We start from the raw sequence: 18,379 nt of genomic DNA, 5'->3' as shown, positions 1-18,379 counted from the left end.
AGTTTGCATCAAATTTTGTGTTTCGAACGAAATTTCGTGTGCAGAATCGTTGCGAATGCTACAAAAGGCTTATGGGGAATCAGTTTTATCGAAAACTCAAGTTTATGAGTGGTACAAAGCCTTTCAGGACGGTCGTACGACCGTCGAAGACATTTCGCAACGCACTACTGAGGTGAACTGGTTTCAACAGCTGCCGTAAACGAACTGTCTGACAGATCGCGCTCATTTTTGGCATAGTAATTAAGGACAGTGCTGCCAAACTACATAAACTTAAAATAGCGAAAAATATACAGCGCGCGAATTTTAAATGAGAATTTCCGAAAACTTTTCAGTCTTAATGTATATATAGGGAACTAATTGTAGTATGTTTCCACTGTCTTTGTTATACTAGTTAACTTACTTGCTTGTATCTCAAGTGAGTTAACTGGTCTAAACAATCTCAAGTAAATTAACTGGTCTAACAAAACCAGTGGAAACATACTATAAGATAATTTATTTTTTTAACCCAATGGCAATTGTTGTTTGTTGTTTGTAAAAACTACAGTGAATAGAATGTGAATAGCAAAAAAAAAAACAAACGAAAGTATTTAGAGTGAGTGTTTGAGTTTGAAATAAAATCTAATATAGCCAGTGACAGCCAGTTTTTGTTTGGGTTTGCGATTTTGTTCCTTTCCTTGCCATTATATTACCTATTCTACCAGGCACAAGCAATTGTTTTTGTAACATGTACACATAATTTTCTGACTATACAAAAGAATAGATTTCGAATGATTGAACACTGGAGGCTAGAAGTGTGAGTTTATTTTATTTATTTATTTATGAGTTAGCACTAAAATCAATTTTAAAGTTAATTAAGAATAATGAACTGGACTACTAGGTCCTTCACCATAGAAGTGTAAATTTGTGCATAAGTGAGAGACCAAAAAACAAGTTAAATAAAAGTAATAACCTAAAAAATTATTATGTTAGTTGTAAATTGAATTGTCTTAAAATCTTTAATATTTGTATTTAATAATGAAATCGTTTATGATCAGTATCCATGATTACAAATCAAAATTCTTCGTACACATTTGATATATCGTATTATAATAATAAAAGTTAAATTTGTATAATAAATACATATATGAAAGAAGTGCATGAAATGCAACTTATCAACATAATAAGGGTTTAAACAATATTCAATAATAGATAATATTAAAAAGTATTTGTGATTCTTTGGTATATTCTTTAAAGAAAATTATTCTTTCTTAAAAGTCAATTTAAATCAATTACATTTTAATCATTATTTATTTGACTTTTTGTCATTTTTAGGATAGTTTCATAATTCATTCACTGCAGAGCTTCTGGGGTCTATCTTTTTTCCCAAACAAGATCCATGAAATTGTTTCGACCCATTAAAGATGTATATGGCCTGGTATGGTCATTATAAAACACAACTTCTTTTCTGTTGGCCTATTCTTGTCATTTTTCGATATTATCCAATATTACTACTTATAAAAATTTAATGTTTTAAGTTCAAATTTTTAATTAAAATGTGTTTGAGTCTAAGGTCATATTTATCCCGCTTTCGATTAGTAAATCTAATGCAATTTTTATTTTCGATTGGTAAATCTCTTGCGAAATGTATAACACCCGAGATTAATTTATAAGAGTCTACATATTTTGCTAGAGTTGCAAGATTGCCCAGAAATTAACAGCTATTTTATATGACTTGATATATAAAGTGTGATTTGATTCAATTTGATGAAAATATAAATGTGTATTAATATCACTACAAGAATGTTACATTACCCTAAAAATGTTGGATTGTGCAACTAAGCTTAACAGGTTGAGAGCAAATCTAGATTGAATCCAGATTTAACAATCGAAAACGGCATAAATTTTTCTAAGATTTTAGATTCTCAATATCATATAAAGTATAATAAAGTAATTTTATGTGTTGCACTAATATATTATGTGTTTAGTAATAAACAATTTACTTAAACGATAAATTTTAATACTTCTTTATTATTTGCAAATTTCAACAGATGACGTACAGTGTTTATATAAATATAATTCAAAAGTTTTGTAATATACTTAAATAATTTAAAAGTTTCATTCTTATTAGTAGCTATTCATAGTGCGATTTGCGATTATACTCATAACGTGGTGTAGTAGTTTTGGATTCGCTATAGTCCCGAATAGGTGAATAGAACTATTGAAAAATAAATCTTTTATTTAAAAAATCTGTTTTATTAACAATTACCTCTGATATTACCTTGTATTGCCTATTCTTATACTCCTGCCATGGTTCAGGATTATCCTTACGATTCCAACTGATATCCGGATTTTTTATTGCGACACGAACAGCATAGGAAATAGCTAAACCAAAACCCGCAGTCACACAAAGATATAAAGGAATCAACTGATACAAAAGATCATATGTTATAAAAATGCAATTCTTTTAATATATAATTATTTTAAATATTGCTTACACTTGGATTTTTTCTGATACCACCAATTGTAAAACCCTTCATATCTGCAAATAGTTTTAACGCAGCAAGGCACAATGTGTAGTATTATTCAGTTACAGTAAAGCAAATGAACTTTTTTAAATAAACTGAACTACAAGTAAATTATAAAATTTTTCAAAGAATAAAGAAATTTTAAACAATAAATTGCTTGCTGTGATAATATACAAATAATCTAGTAAAATGATAGTTGTGTCTATATACTAAGATATAACTTGGGTGTATATAACTCAAAAAAAAAGTTTTTGATGGCATTATTGCTGATTTCAACTTTTAATCGTCCTAATCCATTAATAAGAATTTTGTAAGATAGTAAGGATTTTATATTTACAAACTCCCATTTATTGTTTTTTATCCTATTTTGCTTTTGAATACTACGATATGTCTTATATTTTTTATTAAAAATTCTTCAGAGGCAAGAACTGTTCTGCTTTTTGTAATTAATTCTGGGTATAAGTTTAGGACATATTTGATAAGTATATTAATCATTTATAAATTTTTTTTTTTGATTGTTTGTGGTGATTTTTAATCTCCACAGATAAAGATTATTAATTTCTTTACCTTTTTATGGTTTTTTGTATTTCTTTCTTTGACTTTACTTTTTTATAATCAATTATTTATAAATTAATTTTTTTGTTTTTTCACCTTTAAAATTACCTTTACCTTTAAAATAACAATTTTGCTGCTGCAATTCATGCATGACATAAGCTATATAAAAATATATATCATTAAATAATATTATGGACAATATTTGCACACATACATACTTAATATGTTAAGGTGTTGAAAAACAATATCACTTTATTTGGTTTTAAAAACAATTGTTTAATTAATTTCAAGCAACAACCAAACTTCCACGATTTCGCTTGAATTGGGTTATAACTCCATTAACCATTTTTATATTATGTTGTATACAAGAGTTAAAATTTAATTGTAACATATGATTTGACACTGGAAAATTGATTGAATCTCAATAATGGTGCGTCCAAAAAAAATTATTTCGTTGAGTACGTAATCGTACTAATACGTACTACGTATTGCGTATTTTTAAATTTCAACTTCAAAAAATTCCCTTTAAATACAATGGCAAAGTAAAAAATATGGCTAAACATAATCAACTTCCACATGATGTGAACATATTTTTATACGCAATATTTATGTTCTACGAAATTAACTGATATAATTTTAACAACTAACTGATATGTATGGTACAAGCAACTTATTATCCTTATTATCTTTGTATTATAAAATATGTTATTGGTATAATATAATCCAAGCCCTGAAAATGTATTAAATGCAATAAATATTTTTGAGCGCACATAAATTAGTTTTAAGTATATTTTTTAAACCATGTTAAGTATTAAAACTTGCAAAATGTTATTGTAAAAAGACAATTTTTTTTGCCTATGAGGAGTGCATATACAAAAATTATCTCAACTGAAAAATTGTTTTATTTACATCTGACATAACAGAATGACTGACACATATTAACAGAGTTTTTAGTTTTTGTTGTTAGTTGTCATCCTGGAGCAATTCATGCAATTTAATTTACTCTATAAGTACATTTAAAATAAAATAAAAACGCGAAAAGTTATTGTGAGTATACATATATATGTATATGCTTATAGACATTTCAATTATATCTTATATAATATATATCCGTATTTATTTATATACAAAATATAGCTTTTTATAATAATCATTTTATGTTTAACAATTTTAAAACTTATTTATTTAAACTAAGAGGTGTTCATACAATATAAATATAAATGACTTTAAGCAACATATTTCTTATAAAAATTTATATAATTTTACATATATTTATATGATACAAAAAAAATTATTTATGCTAATATTTTTTAAAATTATTTTAGCATATAAAATAGATAAAATTAATTTAGCAATTAATTTGAGTTGGCAGTACTTTTACGTTTGTGACATCCAAACTGGTGCATAGGGATTAAGCGAAAATAACGTTTCTTTTTCAGTTTCTTTTTAAGTAATGGCGTCACTCGGTCGTTAAAAGTAAGCTGCGCGAGTGTAAATCGGTGTGGTTTGCGAAAGTTTCGGAAATTTTAGAAGTATTTAATGTAAGTTGTAATCATTTTTTGGCATACAATATGACATATTAATATTATTAACAGAGTGTGGTATTTATATATTAAAGTGAAATTATTTTCGATATAAAAATAAGCCATAATAGACATAAGTTATAACGAAAGTGAGTAAATAAATAGCTGGGAAAAACACACACACACATATTAATCAAGGTATTTCAAAAACAGTTTATAAACATGTATTGATTAAATATATTAACATTTATTAATATTATAAGAATAAACAAATTATTTCATTTATTTAATTATTAATTATTCAACCGGTCTTTATTGTAACAATAAAACAGGGGGGTGGGTATGAACGGTAAAATTATTTTTACGCTTGTATTTGTGTTTTTTAATTTCACAAGAAAAGAGTTAACAATAAGGAGTGAAAACAATAAAACAAAGGTTTGATTTATGTTTTACTGCTTGTGGAAAGTAACAATTTTATTTATAATTTATATAATTATTTTGCTTTGTAATTATATTTTCATACACATTGTTTAATAAATGCATCATTTACAAAAAAAAAAAAGTACATAAATAAATAATGCATATGTGTTCGAACAAAATGGTCCTTTTATCATACTTGTATATTGTGTAATATTTAATTTATATAAAATATAAATAATATTTTAATATATATCTACAATATATAACAGTAAATTATTTTGCTAAGTAGTCAAAGACAATGTACAAGTGGTTGTGAAATCTCTTTGTTACGCTATGTTGCTATGTTTTAAAACGATCTTTTTGTCAATAGAAAGTTATATTCTCTTGCAATTTTTAAATTTTTTCACCACTATTTTTCTATAAAATGTATACAAAACATATTCTGCGAATTATTGAATTGTATTATCGGAAAGTTCAAGATATATGTGATTTTTGAGATTGATTTATTTTTATATATGCATTAATTTCTCTATTCCCCCGTATCTTCTCCATTGAAATTTCCTGCATTTGTTTCTGCCCAGCCAGCATTTAGACGATTCATTTATCGCCAATCGTCAAAATGCGTCGCTTATGACTCGCCTTGACGATGGTTAAGCGATTGTTCTCTAAAAATTACTAAGTTGCTTTCTTTGTTTTTTCTGTAATATAATATTTACGTATGTCGCTTTTGTTTCTCTATTTTTGAAGTGCAATTATTACTCGCCTCGACGATTGTTTGGCGAATGTGTCTTTAAGTTACTCCTTTATTACGCACTTTTTTCTGTAACATAATATTTACATATGCGACTTTGGATTCTCTATTCTTAAAGTGCAATTGAAGTGTTACATTTGTGTTGTGAAATTTTAATAAATATATTTAAATAAAATAATTTTAATAACAAAATTTTATTAAATATATATAGGTAAGTAATATTTTGATATCTTATTATTCAAAGTTAATAACTTAAAATATGTAATGTACTAAAGACGTGTGCGAGTTAGGCTAAGTTGCGTTCTAAATGAGGGAAATTCTAAGTTGTACCGATAATGTAGTGATGTGTCGATACGTGTTGATAAATAGCTAAATGTATGCAGTGCAAAAAATCCCAAAAAATCTCCCATTTGGTTTAGCATCAACTTAGCCTAACTCGCACACGTCCTAAATACAATAAAATGTGTCTTTAATAAAATAACTAATATCTAATTTAAAATCTATTTAATATCTAGTATTTTAAAAATATTAATTAATATTAGCATTAAGTTAGCAATAAGAAATATATGGTAAACTACTTTTAATACTTATTTTATTATATTATTTGCTTTTTTTTTTTTGTATATAATTTTACAAATAAACCAATAAGAAACGAGTCATTTTAATAAATCAAAAATTTTTATTTCAACTTCTTTTAAATTTTATATTCGCTGTTTCTTTTCTATCTCTTCCGAGTAGCGGAGTAACGCTACTCCGTGATACATAAAGGAGTAATTTAATACGCTTCTAAGCGATGCATACAGAAGAGTAATTTATTACGCTTCTAAGCGACGCATAAGCGATGCATGTAGAAGACTTATTTTTTACGCTTCTAAGCGAATCGCGGATGAGCCGACAAGTTCTCACAACGAAAGCATCGTCTGCGACTCTCAGACAAACTCTTCTGCGATTAAATTGCTCGCCATTACGATTCGCGGAAGACTCTTCCGCGATTGAAAATGTTCGCTGGGTATATTACAGATATATTATCTGAGTATGCGTTTGTAGCATATTTCTATTTTTATGAATAGAAATTTTCTTTACTAATGTGGATTATCAGAGCTTATAGTGTAGGAATAATAATTCCTAGTTGAAATATCAGATGACCTTATAATGAGGACCCGAAAGATTCTGCTATATGGAAGTTACAACAATTTTCCCTCACTTGTTTATTTGAAAAATATTTTTTTGCGTCATACGAGGGCGGTTTGATAAGTCAAAAACTTTTTGAATTTCCCTCGCTGTCGTCAGCTGTAATTCACCAGTGGGCAACTTTTTAATTTTGAGCAAGCTACGTCGTTCAGTTGGTGTTTGAAAGCCGTTTAAAGCAGACAACCTCGTGAATTTTTACGAAAATAGAAAAAAATAAATGGTCAGACAAATTTCAATAAATTAAATAAATTTTTGTCCTTTTCTTTTCTATTCAAATCTGTGTAACTTTTAAATAGTATCTTGTCGACATAAAGACTCGTCAATGTCGGCAAGAAAATAAATTAACGTATTAAACTGCTATATTGCATGACAAAATCTAAAAATATGTAAGTCTCACAAATGCAAGATAAAACTGTCAGTAGCCTTTTTTTCTATCAATTTTGTAGAATTGAGATACATTTTAAATAAACGTCTATAAAAGAAAATGTAGTCAGACTATCGTTTTTTTTTCCTTCTGCAAAAAATTTTACAATGCTGGGAATTACAAAGCTAAACAGCGTTGTATGGTCAATCAAATTTCAATAAATTAAATAAATTTTTGTCTTTGTCTTTTCTTTGCTATTCGAATCCGTATAACAATTTTATTTTTCTAATCTTTCGTCAGTATTTGCTATAAGAGTGTATAATAATATATCGATTGCGTCGTATCCTGCATTCGTGATCACATTTGGCATCAGTAGAGTAAGCTTTTCTTTTTACGTATCATTATTAGTATGTTAAACAATATGGGCGAAAAACTTTAACTTAATGCCAGTTTCAGCTTTGAGTATACTTGATTTCAGTTCGATTTAATTGTTGCTTAATTATTATCTGGTAACAGATTGCGCTGATTTGGTACACTAAGTTTCCTCAAAATTGTTCATAGTGGATTTCACTATTGTGTAGTCAACAAAACGGTTTTTCTTCGAATTGGGTTGAAGTGGATAGTTGCGGATGGATTTTTTTACTGATGAGGTTAATTTTTCGCTTGATGGATATGTCAACAAACAATATTATTTCATTTAAGACAGTGAACGTTTCAAAATAATTATTAACACGCCACTGTGATCGCAAAAATACACTATAAAGTCAGAAAGTATATAATTTAAATACTATTAATAAATTTTATAAAATATTAACCCGCTTAACATATGAAATACATTAATATGTGTTGTTTTATGAACTTCTTTTTTAGTTAATATAATTGTTCTCTAAATTCAGTATTTATAGTACAAAACAGCGAACCAAATGCATTACGTTTATGATGGAGAATAATGGAAAAATACTAAATTGTTGTTGAAATTTGCTTTATTGTATTCGCCTTTTTTCCAATTTTCTTCAGATACCTCCAATATATAGTTTTTAAATGCAACAACAGCTTCTTTCGTCGACAAAAAACGTTTTACACGTAATTTATTCTTCACGTTCGGAAACGAGAAGAAGTTATTGGGTGCCAAATCAAGACTGTACGACGTAGGAACCATCTATTTGATTTTTTGAATGTTCAAATAGTCGATTGTTGGACGAAATGTGTAAGCACTCGCATTGTTTTGATGGAGTGATGGAGAATGATCCGACGACACTTGTTTGTTCCATATTTAATGGACAGTCGTACAGTCGACTGCGACCTATGATTCGTTACAATTTTGGATACGTCTTTTAAAATACCGCCATTTCTTGAGTATTTGTGTGCACCAATCGACCCGAGCATCTTTTTGAGATTTCTGATAGGGGATCCAACGACACAACGAGAACAAATTATTCTCACCACTAAATGATCGTGCAATATTTTATATATGCTTGTGCAATTAATGCCATCAGCATTAGTGGTTCCCTCAATCTCACAGTAGGTCGCATAACGATCTTGCATTACTTGTATCAGTTTTTACACAGCATCAATGTTTTCTAGCACAACAACTGAACAAACTGGACGAATTTTACGAATTTAGTCACTGAGCGAACTGCGGTCACTCTTTTGACAAAAAGTCTAAGGTAGGTTGTAAGGTCGAAATTTTGTATAAATTCCCGCCCTACATAAACTTATAACTTAGAAATATATTTACCATAAATAAAGAAATATATTTTAATAATAATAATATATGAATAATAATTACATTATTTATTCACTATTTATATATTTCCTTTATTTACGAGGTAGTATTTATATTTATTAACAGTAAATATTTGAATATTTAAAAAACCCACCACCATGCATCCTGTCATTCCTGAATTGATTGAACCAGTTTTAACACGCATAGCTAGCACAAGAAAAGTCAAGCTTCAAGAAAAGGTTGATGCTCGCAGCATAGCCATTACTTCGCAAGTCAATGCAAGTGCAAAAAATTACACTTTTGGGGATGTGCGTGCAACGAACGAAAAAAGGATGATTTTTCATATAAATAGACGTCGAATTCATATGAAAGATCACTTAATGCCAGCACACCGAAATAAGTAGACCCCTACAATCGCCAAGACAAATAAATAGGTTAAGGCTAATATAAAAAGATAACGTCATCGACACTTTGATGTCATTGGGTTCACATTTATACTCTTTTAATATTTTTTTTTCCTATTATCATATATAACGCCTTTGATATTTTAAAGTCATCGGCTAGAACCATTGTAACTAGGATTTTTTAAATAATATATAACGCCTCCGACATTGTGATGTCATCGGCTAGAATCATTGTAACTAGGATGTTTTAAATAATATATAACGCCTTCGACATTTTGATGTCATCGGCTAGAACCATTGTAACTAGGATTTTTTATAATATATAACGTCTTCAACATTTTGATGTCATCGGGTAGAACCATTGTAACTAGGATTTTCTGTAGCATAATAAATATGTTATAATTAGAGTAAGTTTTGATTTAATAAAATTATTTTTAAAAAAAATCGAAACGACTTTTGTTCCACACACTAGAAGGTCGCACATTATTTTAGCAAACAGGTTAATAAAGAAATTTATTGCAACGACCCGGAACACAACAAAATTAAACGACGAAATCCGTGTTGTTACAAGGTTATATTTAATAATGTCAAACTTTCGTATGGAAACGTCAGATGACATCTGACAACAATCAGTGTTGCCAAGGCTCAAAATATAAATAATGACCCTCGTATAATATAGTTTACCTTCAATTTTTTCGTTTTAGCCAAAATAATATAATGATTTTACAAATGTGTTGGAATTTTTTGCAGTCTTAGTAAAGCTAACGATTTACCCATTCCTTCATTTCATAAATCTTATTACTGCAGTCTGACACTAAGATCATACGGATATAACGCTGATTTAATGATCCTAAAAAACAAACATTTACAAGTTGAGAGTATATTTTAATGGAAATTATTTTTACTGTAAAAATTTAATGACATATTAATTATTTTTAAGTTTTTAAATTTCTGTGAGGTATTAACGTTCTCTAAAATTCAATGTTCTACAGAAATGCATTGACCAGTAACGTGGCCAAAAAATCTTACTATTCATTTTGTCTAAATTTTAGTTTTTTTTAATCCATATTTTAACATTTTACAATAATGCTGGTATCAAATTTTTTGTTAAATTTGTATATGATATAAATAAAATCATATAGATTTCGTTTAAATCGTGTATTTTTTTTTAAGTATATGAAAAATCTTACCTATGTGTTGTTTTCTTCACTGAGTGTTATTATGATCTTTGTGTCCGAAAAAAAATATGATGCTGTTCGCAATACTGATCATAACTGTCATCTGAACATTTATTTTGTTTGTAGAAGTTTCCTTTTTTTATAATAGCCATAGTCATATCGATGGAGAAACTCTAAACTGTGTTTAGACTGCGGTCAAGTACAGTAAGACCCCCCGCTTAACGCTGTTTCGTTTAGCGCTGATTCGGTTTAGCGCTGTATTTCAACCTGACATTTAAGCAGATATTTGAAGAAACAGACTGAGAAGAAAAGCAATCAATAAGAGAATTTTGGAAAAACTGCAACATCATGAATGCTGCAGAAAACATAAAGCTTTCTTGGAATGAGATAACAGAAAGATCTTTGAAAGGAGTATGTAAGAGCATTTGGCCAGATTTAAGTAAGAGCGAAGAAATTGGACGCTCTGCTGATATGGATGAAATAGTAGAAGAAATAGAGGAATTAGCGAAACAAACCGGTTTAGATGAGGTAACTGTGAAAGACGTCGAAGAAATAGTTCAAGAAACAGCAACTAGCCTTTCTAATAATGAGCTCAAAGAATTAACTGAGTAAGAAGAAAAGTAAAAAGAACTTTCGATGGTGGAGTTTGATCTCTACTCCTTTATCGAAAAGAGCTTTTGATGGTGAAAGCTACAACTGAAATTATGAACCAATTTGTTGAAAATGATCCAAATTTTGACAGGAGTTCAAAAGCAAGACGGAGTGGTATAGATGCTTTATTAGGGTGGCTCACGTTATAAGGAGGAAAATTAAAAATGAAGTTTTGAATGAGCGCACCGCCTAGTAATATGCCGTTGACCAAAAAAAATGATATTTCCAAAGTTTTGGACCAATAGGATTAAAAATGACGTTGCGTCACTCGAGCAAAGTTGGGTTTTCAGTACAAAAAACAGAAATTTTTCATTTCAAGGTCATTTTTTTATCTTTTATCTTATTTCAACAGTTATTAATATATAGTCATTTGATAGATAATTAAAATATCTTGTTAATAAGATACTGGTGAGTAAAATCGGTTAAGAATTATGCGCGAAACACAATAATTAGTTGAGCGACTGTGCTCTGTTTTCTATTTCTATTACCTTTTAGCTGGCAATTAGTAGTAAATTGATGGTAAATTGAGGGAAATAGTGAATTATGCTGGTATGACAGCGATTGTTATTAAATTAAATAAAAATTAGGTAAATTAGGTATCATTCTGAAAATTTTATAAGATGTTTAATAAATAAATAAATAAATTAGAAAACTTTAAACCAAAAATAATAAATAAGTGCAATAAATAACTATTTACATAAGTACAGTGCAAAAAACCCTAGAAAATTTCAATTTGCTTTAGCTCAATTTACTCGAACTCGCAGACGGCCTTTGTATTAAATATTGAGCTTTATATGATTTTGTAAATATTTTAACAATTTTTTTTAAATACATATTAACAAGTTTAGTATTTTGAACTATGAATCTTAGCACAAAGTTTTGGGACTCACATAGACTCAGAATCATTGTGATGATATTTGGGGGATTTATATCGTCTTCTGAACATCTAAACCATTTGTAAATATGAGTTTAGTAAGTCTGAGTTTAGTTGTCACTGGACTAGTCTAAAGCCAATTTTCACTCGAGATTTGTTGTGCAATAGGTTAGAACGTGTGTACCTTGTATTTTATTCCAGAGTTCGTATTTGCGTACCCATGCTCACGGCTCATGAGCCGGCAAAAAACTCTTTTCATACGATGGTTCACGCTCACGCCATTAAGCTATAAATGGGCTCACGCTCGTGAGCAAAAGAATGAGCTGCGGCTCATGAGATCTCATGCACCCAATTTAAGATTTTATTATTATTATTTTTTTGTGAAAACATGTCATTAAAAAAGATTTAAAATATTAATAACCTTGAACTAACTATAATATGGAAATAATTAAAGTTCTTAAAATAAACAATAAATATATTTGTATTGTTTATTTGTGGAAAATAATAATATTTTATAAATTTGTTTTTCAAATTCAAATTATTGTTTCATTATATTGTTTTAATATGAAATTATATATTTTCACATATAACGTTTATAAAAATAAATAAAGCAAATAAACTAATAAATCGCTTTTTATTAAACAGTTGAGCTCGCGAGCTCTCGGCTTGTGAGACCTCATGAGCAGCTCTTCAATATGAGAAACTTGAAGGCTCACGCTGGTGAGCAGCTCTTCAATATGAGCCAATTATGGGCTCACATATGAATTGGCTCTTGCTCATGAGCCTGAGCTGCTCATGAGTGAGCAAATACGAACCCTGTTTTATTCTTAGCTTAATAAATATTTTAGTTTTAAAATTCAAATTAAAACGACATTTTGTTTTGTTCTGTTATTTTATTTATGCAAAATATTTCGAAAAGAGAACACAAAAAATTCAAAAAATTAAATAAAAAAATTTACATATTTTGTTTGGTTTACATTGAATGAATTTTGAAACATTTTACAATTTTTAATAATATTTTTGCAAAAAAAAATATGATTTTTTTATTACATATTTATTATGTTGAAATACATTTTAGCGTTTTACAATTATTGTTGCAATTACAATTGTCTTGAGTACATTTATATATATATATAATAATATTTTTTTTTTTTACTTTTAAATGCTAAACATAATTAATTTTTTTGCGTTTTTTTTTTAAATTTATTTTTACTTAAGTTAAATGAAAACATATTTGAAACAAAAAGAAATGCGAGTTTTGTAAAAATTTTTCTTTTTAATGATATTTTTTACGCAGGACGGGGTTTTCTCTCTTATATTTTCATTTTCATATCCATTATGTTTTTTTTTTCATTTTGTTGTTTTACTAATTTAAAAGTGTAAATATCAATTGTTGTTATTGTTTTTATATTTTTTTTTTATTAAAATGAATAAATGAAAATATATTTAAGCTTTTACTAGTACAATTTTTATTTTGGTATTTTTTTTTTAAATTTTTTCTTTATGTTCTGCTTATAATTATTATTCTGACTTAATTGTTTATATATTTATATATATGTTTTATTATTTAATATTTATTTTTTTGCTTATAATCTTTTGTGAAAAGTTTTGTTTGCAAATACATTTATTACGCTAGGTTTCTTGATCTTTTTTGTGTTTTTGTTTTAAATTTTTAAAATTGTTCAAAATTTGCATTATTACTTAAATTTTATTTAATTAATTGCTGTGATTACACTCAGAAGAATTTTTTTTTCAAAGATTGTTTTTAAAAATATAAACATAAAAAATAAATTATTACATATAATATATAATTTTTCTTCAAAAGTTGAATAAAAATTTATTTCAAATCAAGCCTCAATAACATTTTCATAGATATAGCAGAATATATCTCATAGGTCGTAGTAGTGTGTCATTTCAATAGTAATAAAAGATTTTCGTTAGATCCAAAAGTTTTAAATAGACACGAATATATGAAAATATTTTGTATCTCTTCAAGGATTGTTAATCAATATATGTTTTGAACTTTATGACATGTTATTGAATCTAATACATATTACATTTGATTTCAAAATCAATTCTTGCATAGTATCTAGTTACACATAAGCTATATAATATTCTCGTGGTAAAGTGAAACCAGGACATTGCATTAGCAGTTACTTAACCATATAGATTGTGCGAAAATTCATAAGCTTTGAATGCATTATGAAATCAATTTGATAAAGAAACGTTAGTCAATGTTTCCAGGTTCATAGTAAGTGCAACATACTGAAATCCCAATTTCAACCTTAGTGATCTATGACATTACCAATGCATCATATATACTACTGTACTATACTATATGATATGTTGTGTTCTGTAACAGTTAACAGGCTTAACGAATATAATAAGTAACTACTGCACTGTCGATTTTAGTACTACACTTTCTATATTGTATACGTAATAAAACGTAAGTACAGTAGTGTTATAGAAAATGCTACTAAATAAGTCAATGTACGGACTCTGTTATTCCACAATTTATTGACAGCCAACTTAAACTTATATCTTTATAAGGACAACAATATGGCTACTTTTGCAGTCAAAAGGGTGATAGAAAAAAAATAGTTTAAGAAGAAGAGAGTATTACGAGAAAGAAAGAATATTATGAGAGGGAAATTATAGTATAAGAGAGAGAATAGTATGAGAAAGAAACAATAATTTGAGAGAGAAAACATAGTCAGAGAGAAAGAATAATGTCAGAGCGAAAGAATAATTTTCGAGATAGAAAATACAAAGAGCGTAAGATGGAAGCAATGAAAGACACATTGAGATGGGAAAAAGTGAAATAGAGAGTAAGATAGAAAAACTTAAATAGAGAATGAGTAGATTGAGCGAGAATGTGGTAGAGATTGGGGTAATCAGAAAAAAAAATATATAAATTTTTATTTCTTAATTAATATATTTAAAATATTTTAAATTTTATTTGTTAATTTCTGTTAGGTTTTGAAAGCAAACTGTTGAGCGAATTTAGTGTAAAGGGCAGCGCCGATTAAATTGAGTTCCAGATCTATTATGTATACAATATAATAAAATGTTTTCTTTTTCGAATGTTTCTTTGAAGAGAAATAATTTTACAATATGTAATAATTTAAATTTTTATTTTATATAGTAGTTCTATTAAATAATACTTATGTTTATATAAACGCTTGCCATTTTGAAAGTCAATTTATTTACTTCATAATTTAAGTTTTCACAAATTTATGTACAAATTATTAGAGTAGATGTTTCAATAATATTTTTATGACTTCAATGGAATTAAATGGACACATGTCCAAGTTTTAATTAATTGAAATAAATACCATATAAATTATAATAAATAAAATAAATTAATATACATAATTTTATTTATTATTTAAATATTTAAAAAAAAAGAGAAAAAAAAGAGAGTTATCTTTTAAATGACTTTCAAAGCTTTGCTAATCTATAAAATGTATGAAAGTTAGGTTAATCGCAAATTTAATCAAATTTTTACATACACAAATTTGAGAAATATGTTTTCTTAAAAATTGCTACCAATATTTATCGGGGCATGACACTTAATACAGATCTTAACACAAATAATTAAGATACCTACATATATGTATATATATTTTTTTAATGTTTACATGAACTTTTTTCTGAGTGTCTTAAAATTATTTAATTTTGAAAATGTTTATATATATCTTTCTTTTTCTTGGTAGATATAATAAAAAGTTTTAAACAATAAATTATTTAATAAACAATGACTAGCAGAATTTTTTTTTTTTTGATTACTTAAAGTTACATTTAATTTTTTAATTGTTCAATTGTTTTATTTATTTTTAGCTTAAAAAGCAAATAGAATATAAGTTTTTCAATATTATATTTTTTTAATTAGTTGCTATTATGTATTTAAATAAATTAAACATAGACGTTGTCACAGCAATTTGTAGTTGGGAGTATAGCGTAGAATAGCGGGGAGAAAGTTGATAAAGCAATCGAATGAAAGCTTATCAAATGAAAAAAAAATTAGATAATTTTATGAAAATAGTTTAAAAAAAAGATTCTCAAAAGTGTTTTCATTTATTTAATTTAATTTATTTTTATTTTGCTAATTAAATATAATAATGGCATAAAATATACAATTTATATCAACTACAATACACACTGATAATAAAATTCAATTAACTTTAAATTAAATATTTATAAAACAATTGAGTATCAAAGCAAATTGGACATAAATTAATTAAATTATTTATATATATATATATAATATTTACTTAAATTTATTAATTAATAAAATAAATTCGAAAATGATATGATTTAAATTATAAAAGAATTCATTATTAACAAACTTATGTAAATATACACAGCGTAAGGAGCAGGGAGTTTGGTGGGGAGCTATATTAGAATATTAGTTACACTTTAAAAAATAATTTAAATATAAAAACAATTTTAACTAAAAAAAAATTATTGTAAAGTGCTTCTATATAAAGTTTTTATTAACTGTATTTGTATATATATAAATATATAAATAAGTGTACCATTTAGCATCTGTATAATGTATGTATATATCATTTTACTTATATATATTATATATATATGTCATACTAAAGCAGCAGATTTTACTATAATATTTATATAATCAGTTTTGAATTACATTTTCGGGCTTATAATAATTTAATTTGTATTTAATTTGTAATTAATTTGTAGCAATTACAGACAGAATTTCAAAGACGAGAGCTCATTTATTTATGCGTATAATTTTCTATTTATTCATATTTTTTTATTTAATGTATAGTAAATTTTTTCTTTATATATATTTTCGTTTAATCATATATAAGTGTTTTTGTATATATATATAAATGTTGTGTATATATACCATTCATTTTTAGCTTTATAAATAAATACTTTTTAGCTTAAATTAGCAAATGAGAATATTTCTTCTTTTATTTACTGAGTGAGAATTTATTTTCAATTACTTTGCTTAAAGTCGTCCTTATATACTGTGTATATATATACATATATATATATATATATATATGTATAAATATTTATATTTATAAATGTGTTGAATTATACAAATAACATATATATTTATACATATATATATACATATATAAATATATATTTTAACAGCAAGCAACTGTTTCATTTCATGTTATTTATTTATTTATAGGAAAATGTTGCATTTTTATGAAACTTTTATTTAAATTTAATTTTATTTCCGTTTGACTTTTAAATTAATTTTATTTATTTGTTATTTTTCTTGCATTTTTAATGTAAAATTTTTTTTCCACGTTTAGCTTAAAATTAAGTTTATATATTTTTTGTTTTTTTTTTATTAAATTTAATTTTAATTTTTTTATTTTTAATATCATTATTACACATAAATTTAATACTTTCTAAACAAGAACAACAAAGTATGAAAGAAAAATTTTTGTTTTTATTTTATTTTTGTTTTAATATTTTGAAATCTTAAATTTTACCGCTCTAAATATTTTCAATTTTCTTAATTTTTCTTGCTGATTTCTGTTTCTTTTCTTCTTAATTTTAATGCAATTTATATTTTTTGCTCTTTTCTAAATCAAATTTTCTTGCTGTTTTCATTTTAAGTTTTCTTATTGTTGTTAATATATATATATAAATATTTATATATATATGTTTTTTAATTGCTTAGCATTTTTATATATTAAATTATTTGTTAAATATTTTTTGGTTTATTTTGGTTTATATCTTTTACTTTTGGAACTCCGCTCCTGTAAAAAGGATCTTTGTGTTGCATATATATTTGGTTTTGTTAAGATTGATTTGAAGTTTAGATTAGAGTTTTTTTGTTTTGAAATATTTTACTTATATTTGTTCTTTACTCCTTTACTTCAAAATATTTGTAGGTTGGATTCTCGTATCCATTGATTTGCATATTCGCTACAATTTTTTCCTCTGGTACAACAGGATGATGTGTTGTTGCATTCTAAACAGAAATATAAAAAAAATTTATTAATAAAAAGAATTATGCAAAATGTTTACAATTAAAATGTACTAACATACTTCTAAAACTATTTATTAAAACTCTAGATAATCAATTTGACACCATTTTAGTACTGTAGATGATTTTGTATAAGGAATACTTAATTAACATATCGACGAAGCTTAATATTTCTTCAATTTGGGTTTCCGGTCATAAGGATATTTTTGGCAATCGCAAAGCACACGAGTGGTGCTTCAGAAACAATCTGGGCAC

The 18,379-nt window shown here is 26.3% G+C and overlaps 2 protein-coding genes across 2 annotated transcripts in view; both read right to left on the bottom strand.

The window, feature by feature from the left end:
- Positions 1-2,037: 2,037 nt before the first annotated feature.
- Positions 2,038-3,192, bottom strand: LOC119668558 (cytochrome c oxidase subunit NDUFA4-like). Its single transcript, XM_038078113.1, has 4 exons — positions 3,174-3,192; positions 2,475-2,604; positions 2,258-2,404; positions 2,038-2,194 (listed from the first exon to the last, which is right to left on the bottom strand). The coding sequence occupies exons 2-4, from the start codon at positions 2,514-2,516 to the stop codon at positions 2,111-2,113; spliced, it is 273 nt and encodes a 90-aa protein (XP_037934041.1). The 5' UTR covers positions 2,517-2,604; positions 3,174-3,192; the 3' UTR covers positions 2,038-2,110.
- Positions 3,193-17,821: 14,629 nt separating this feature from the next.
- The window catches only part of LOC119669496 (amyloid-beta-like protein), a 42,928-nt gene continuing 42,370 nt past the window's right edge, over positions 17,822-18,379 (bottom strand). The window contains exon 11 of the mRNA XM_038079400.1: positions 17,822-18,109. Coding sequence (XP_037935328.1) covers positions 18,002-18,109 — 108 coding nt within the window. The 3' untranslated portion in view covers positions 17,822-18,001. The remainder of the gene's footprint in view (positions 18,110-18,379) is intronic.

This window comes from Teleopsis dalmanni, chromosome 1, assembly GCF_002237135.1.
Source record: "Teleopsis dalmanni isolate 2A chromosome 1, ASM223713v2, whole genome shotgun sequence".
In the NCBI taxonomy this organism is placed as follows: domain Eukaryota; kingdom Metazoa; phylum Arthropoda; class Insecta; order Diptera; family Diopsidae; genus Teleopsis; species Teleopsis dalmanni.
This window is presented reverse-complemented; position numbering and strand designations above follow the sequence as displayed.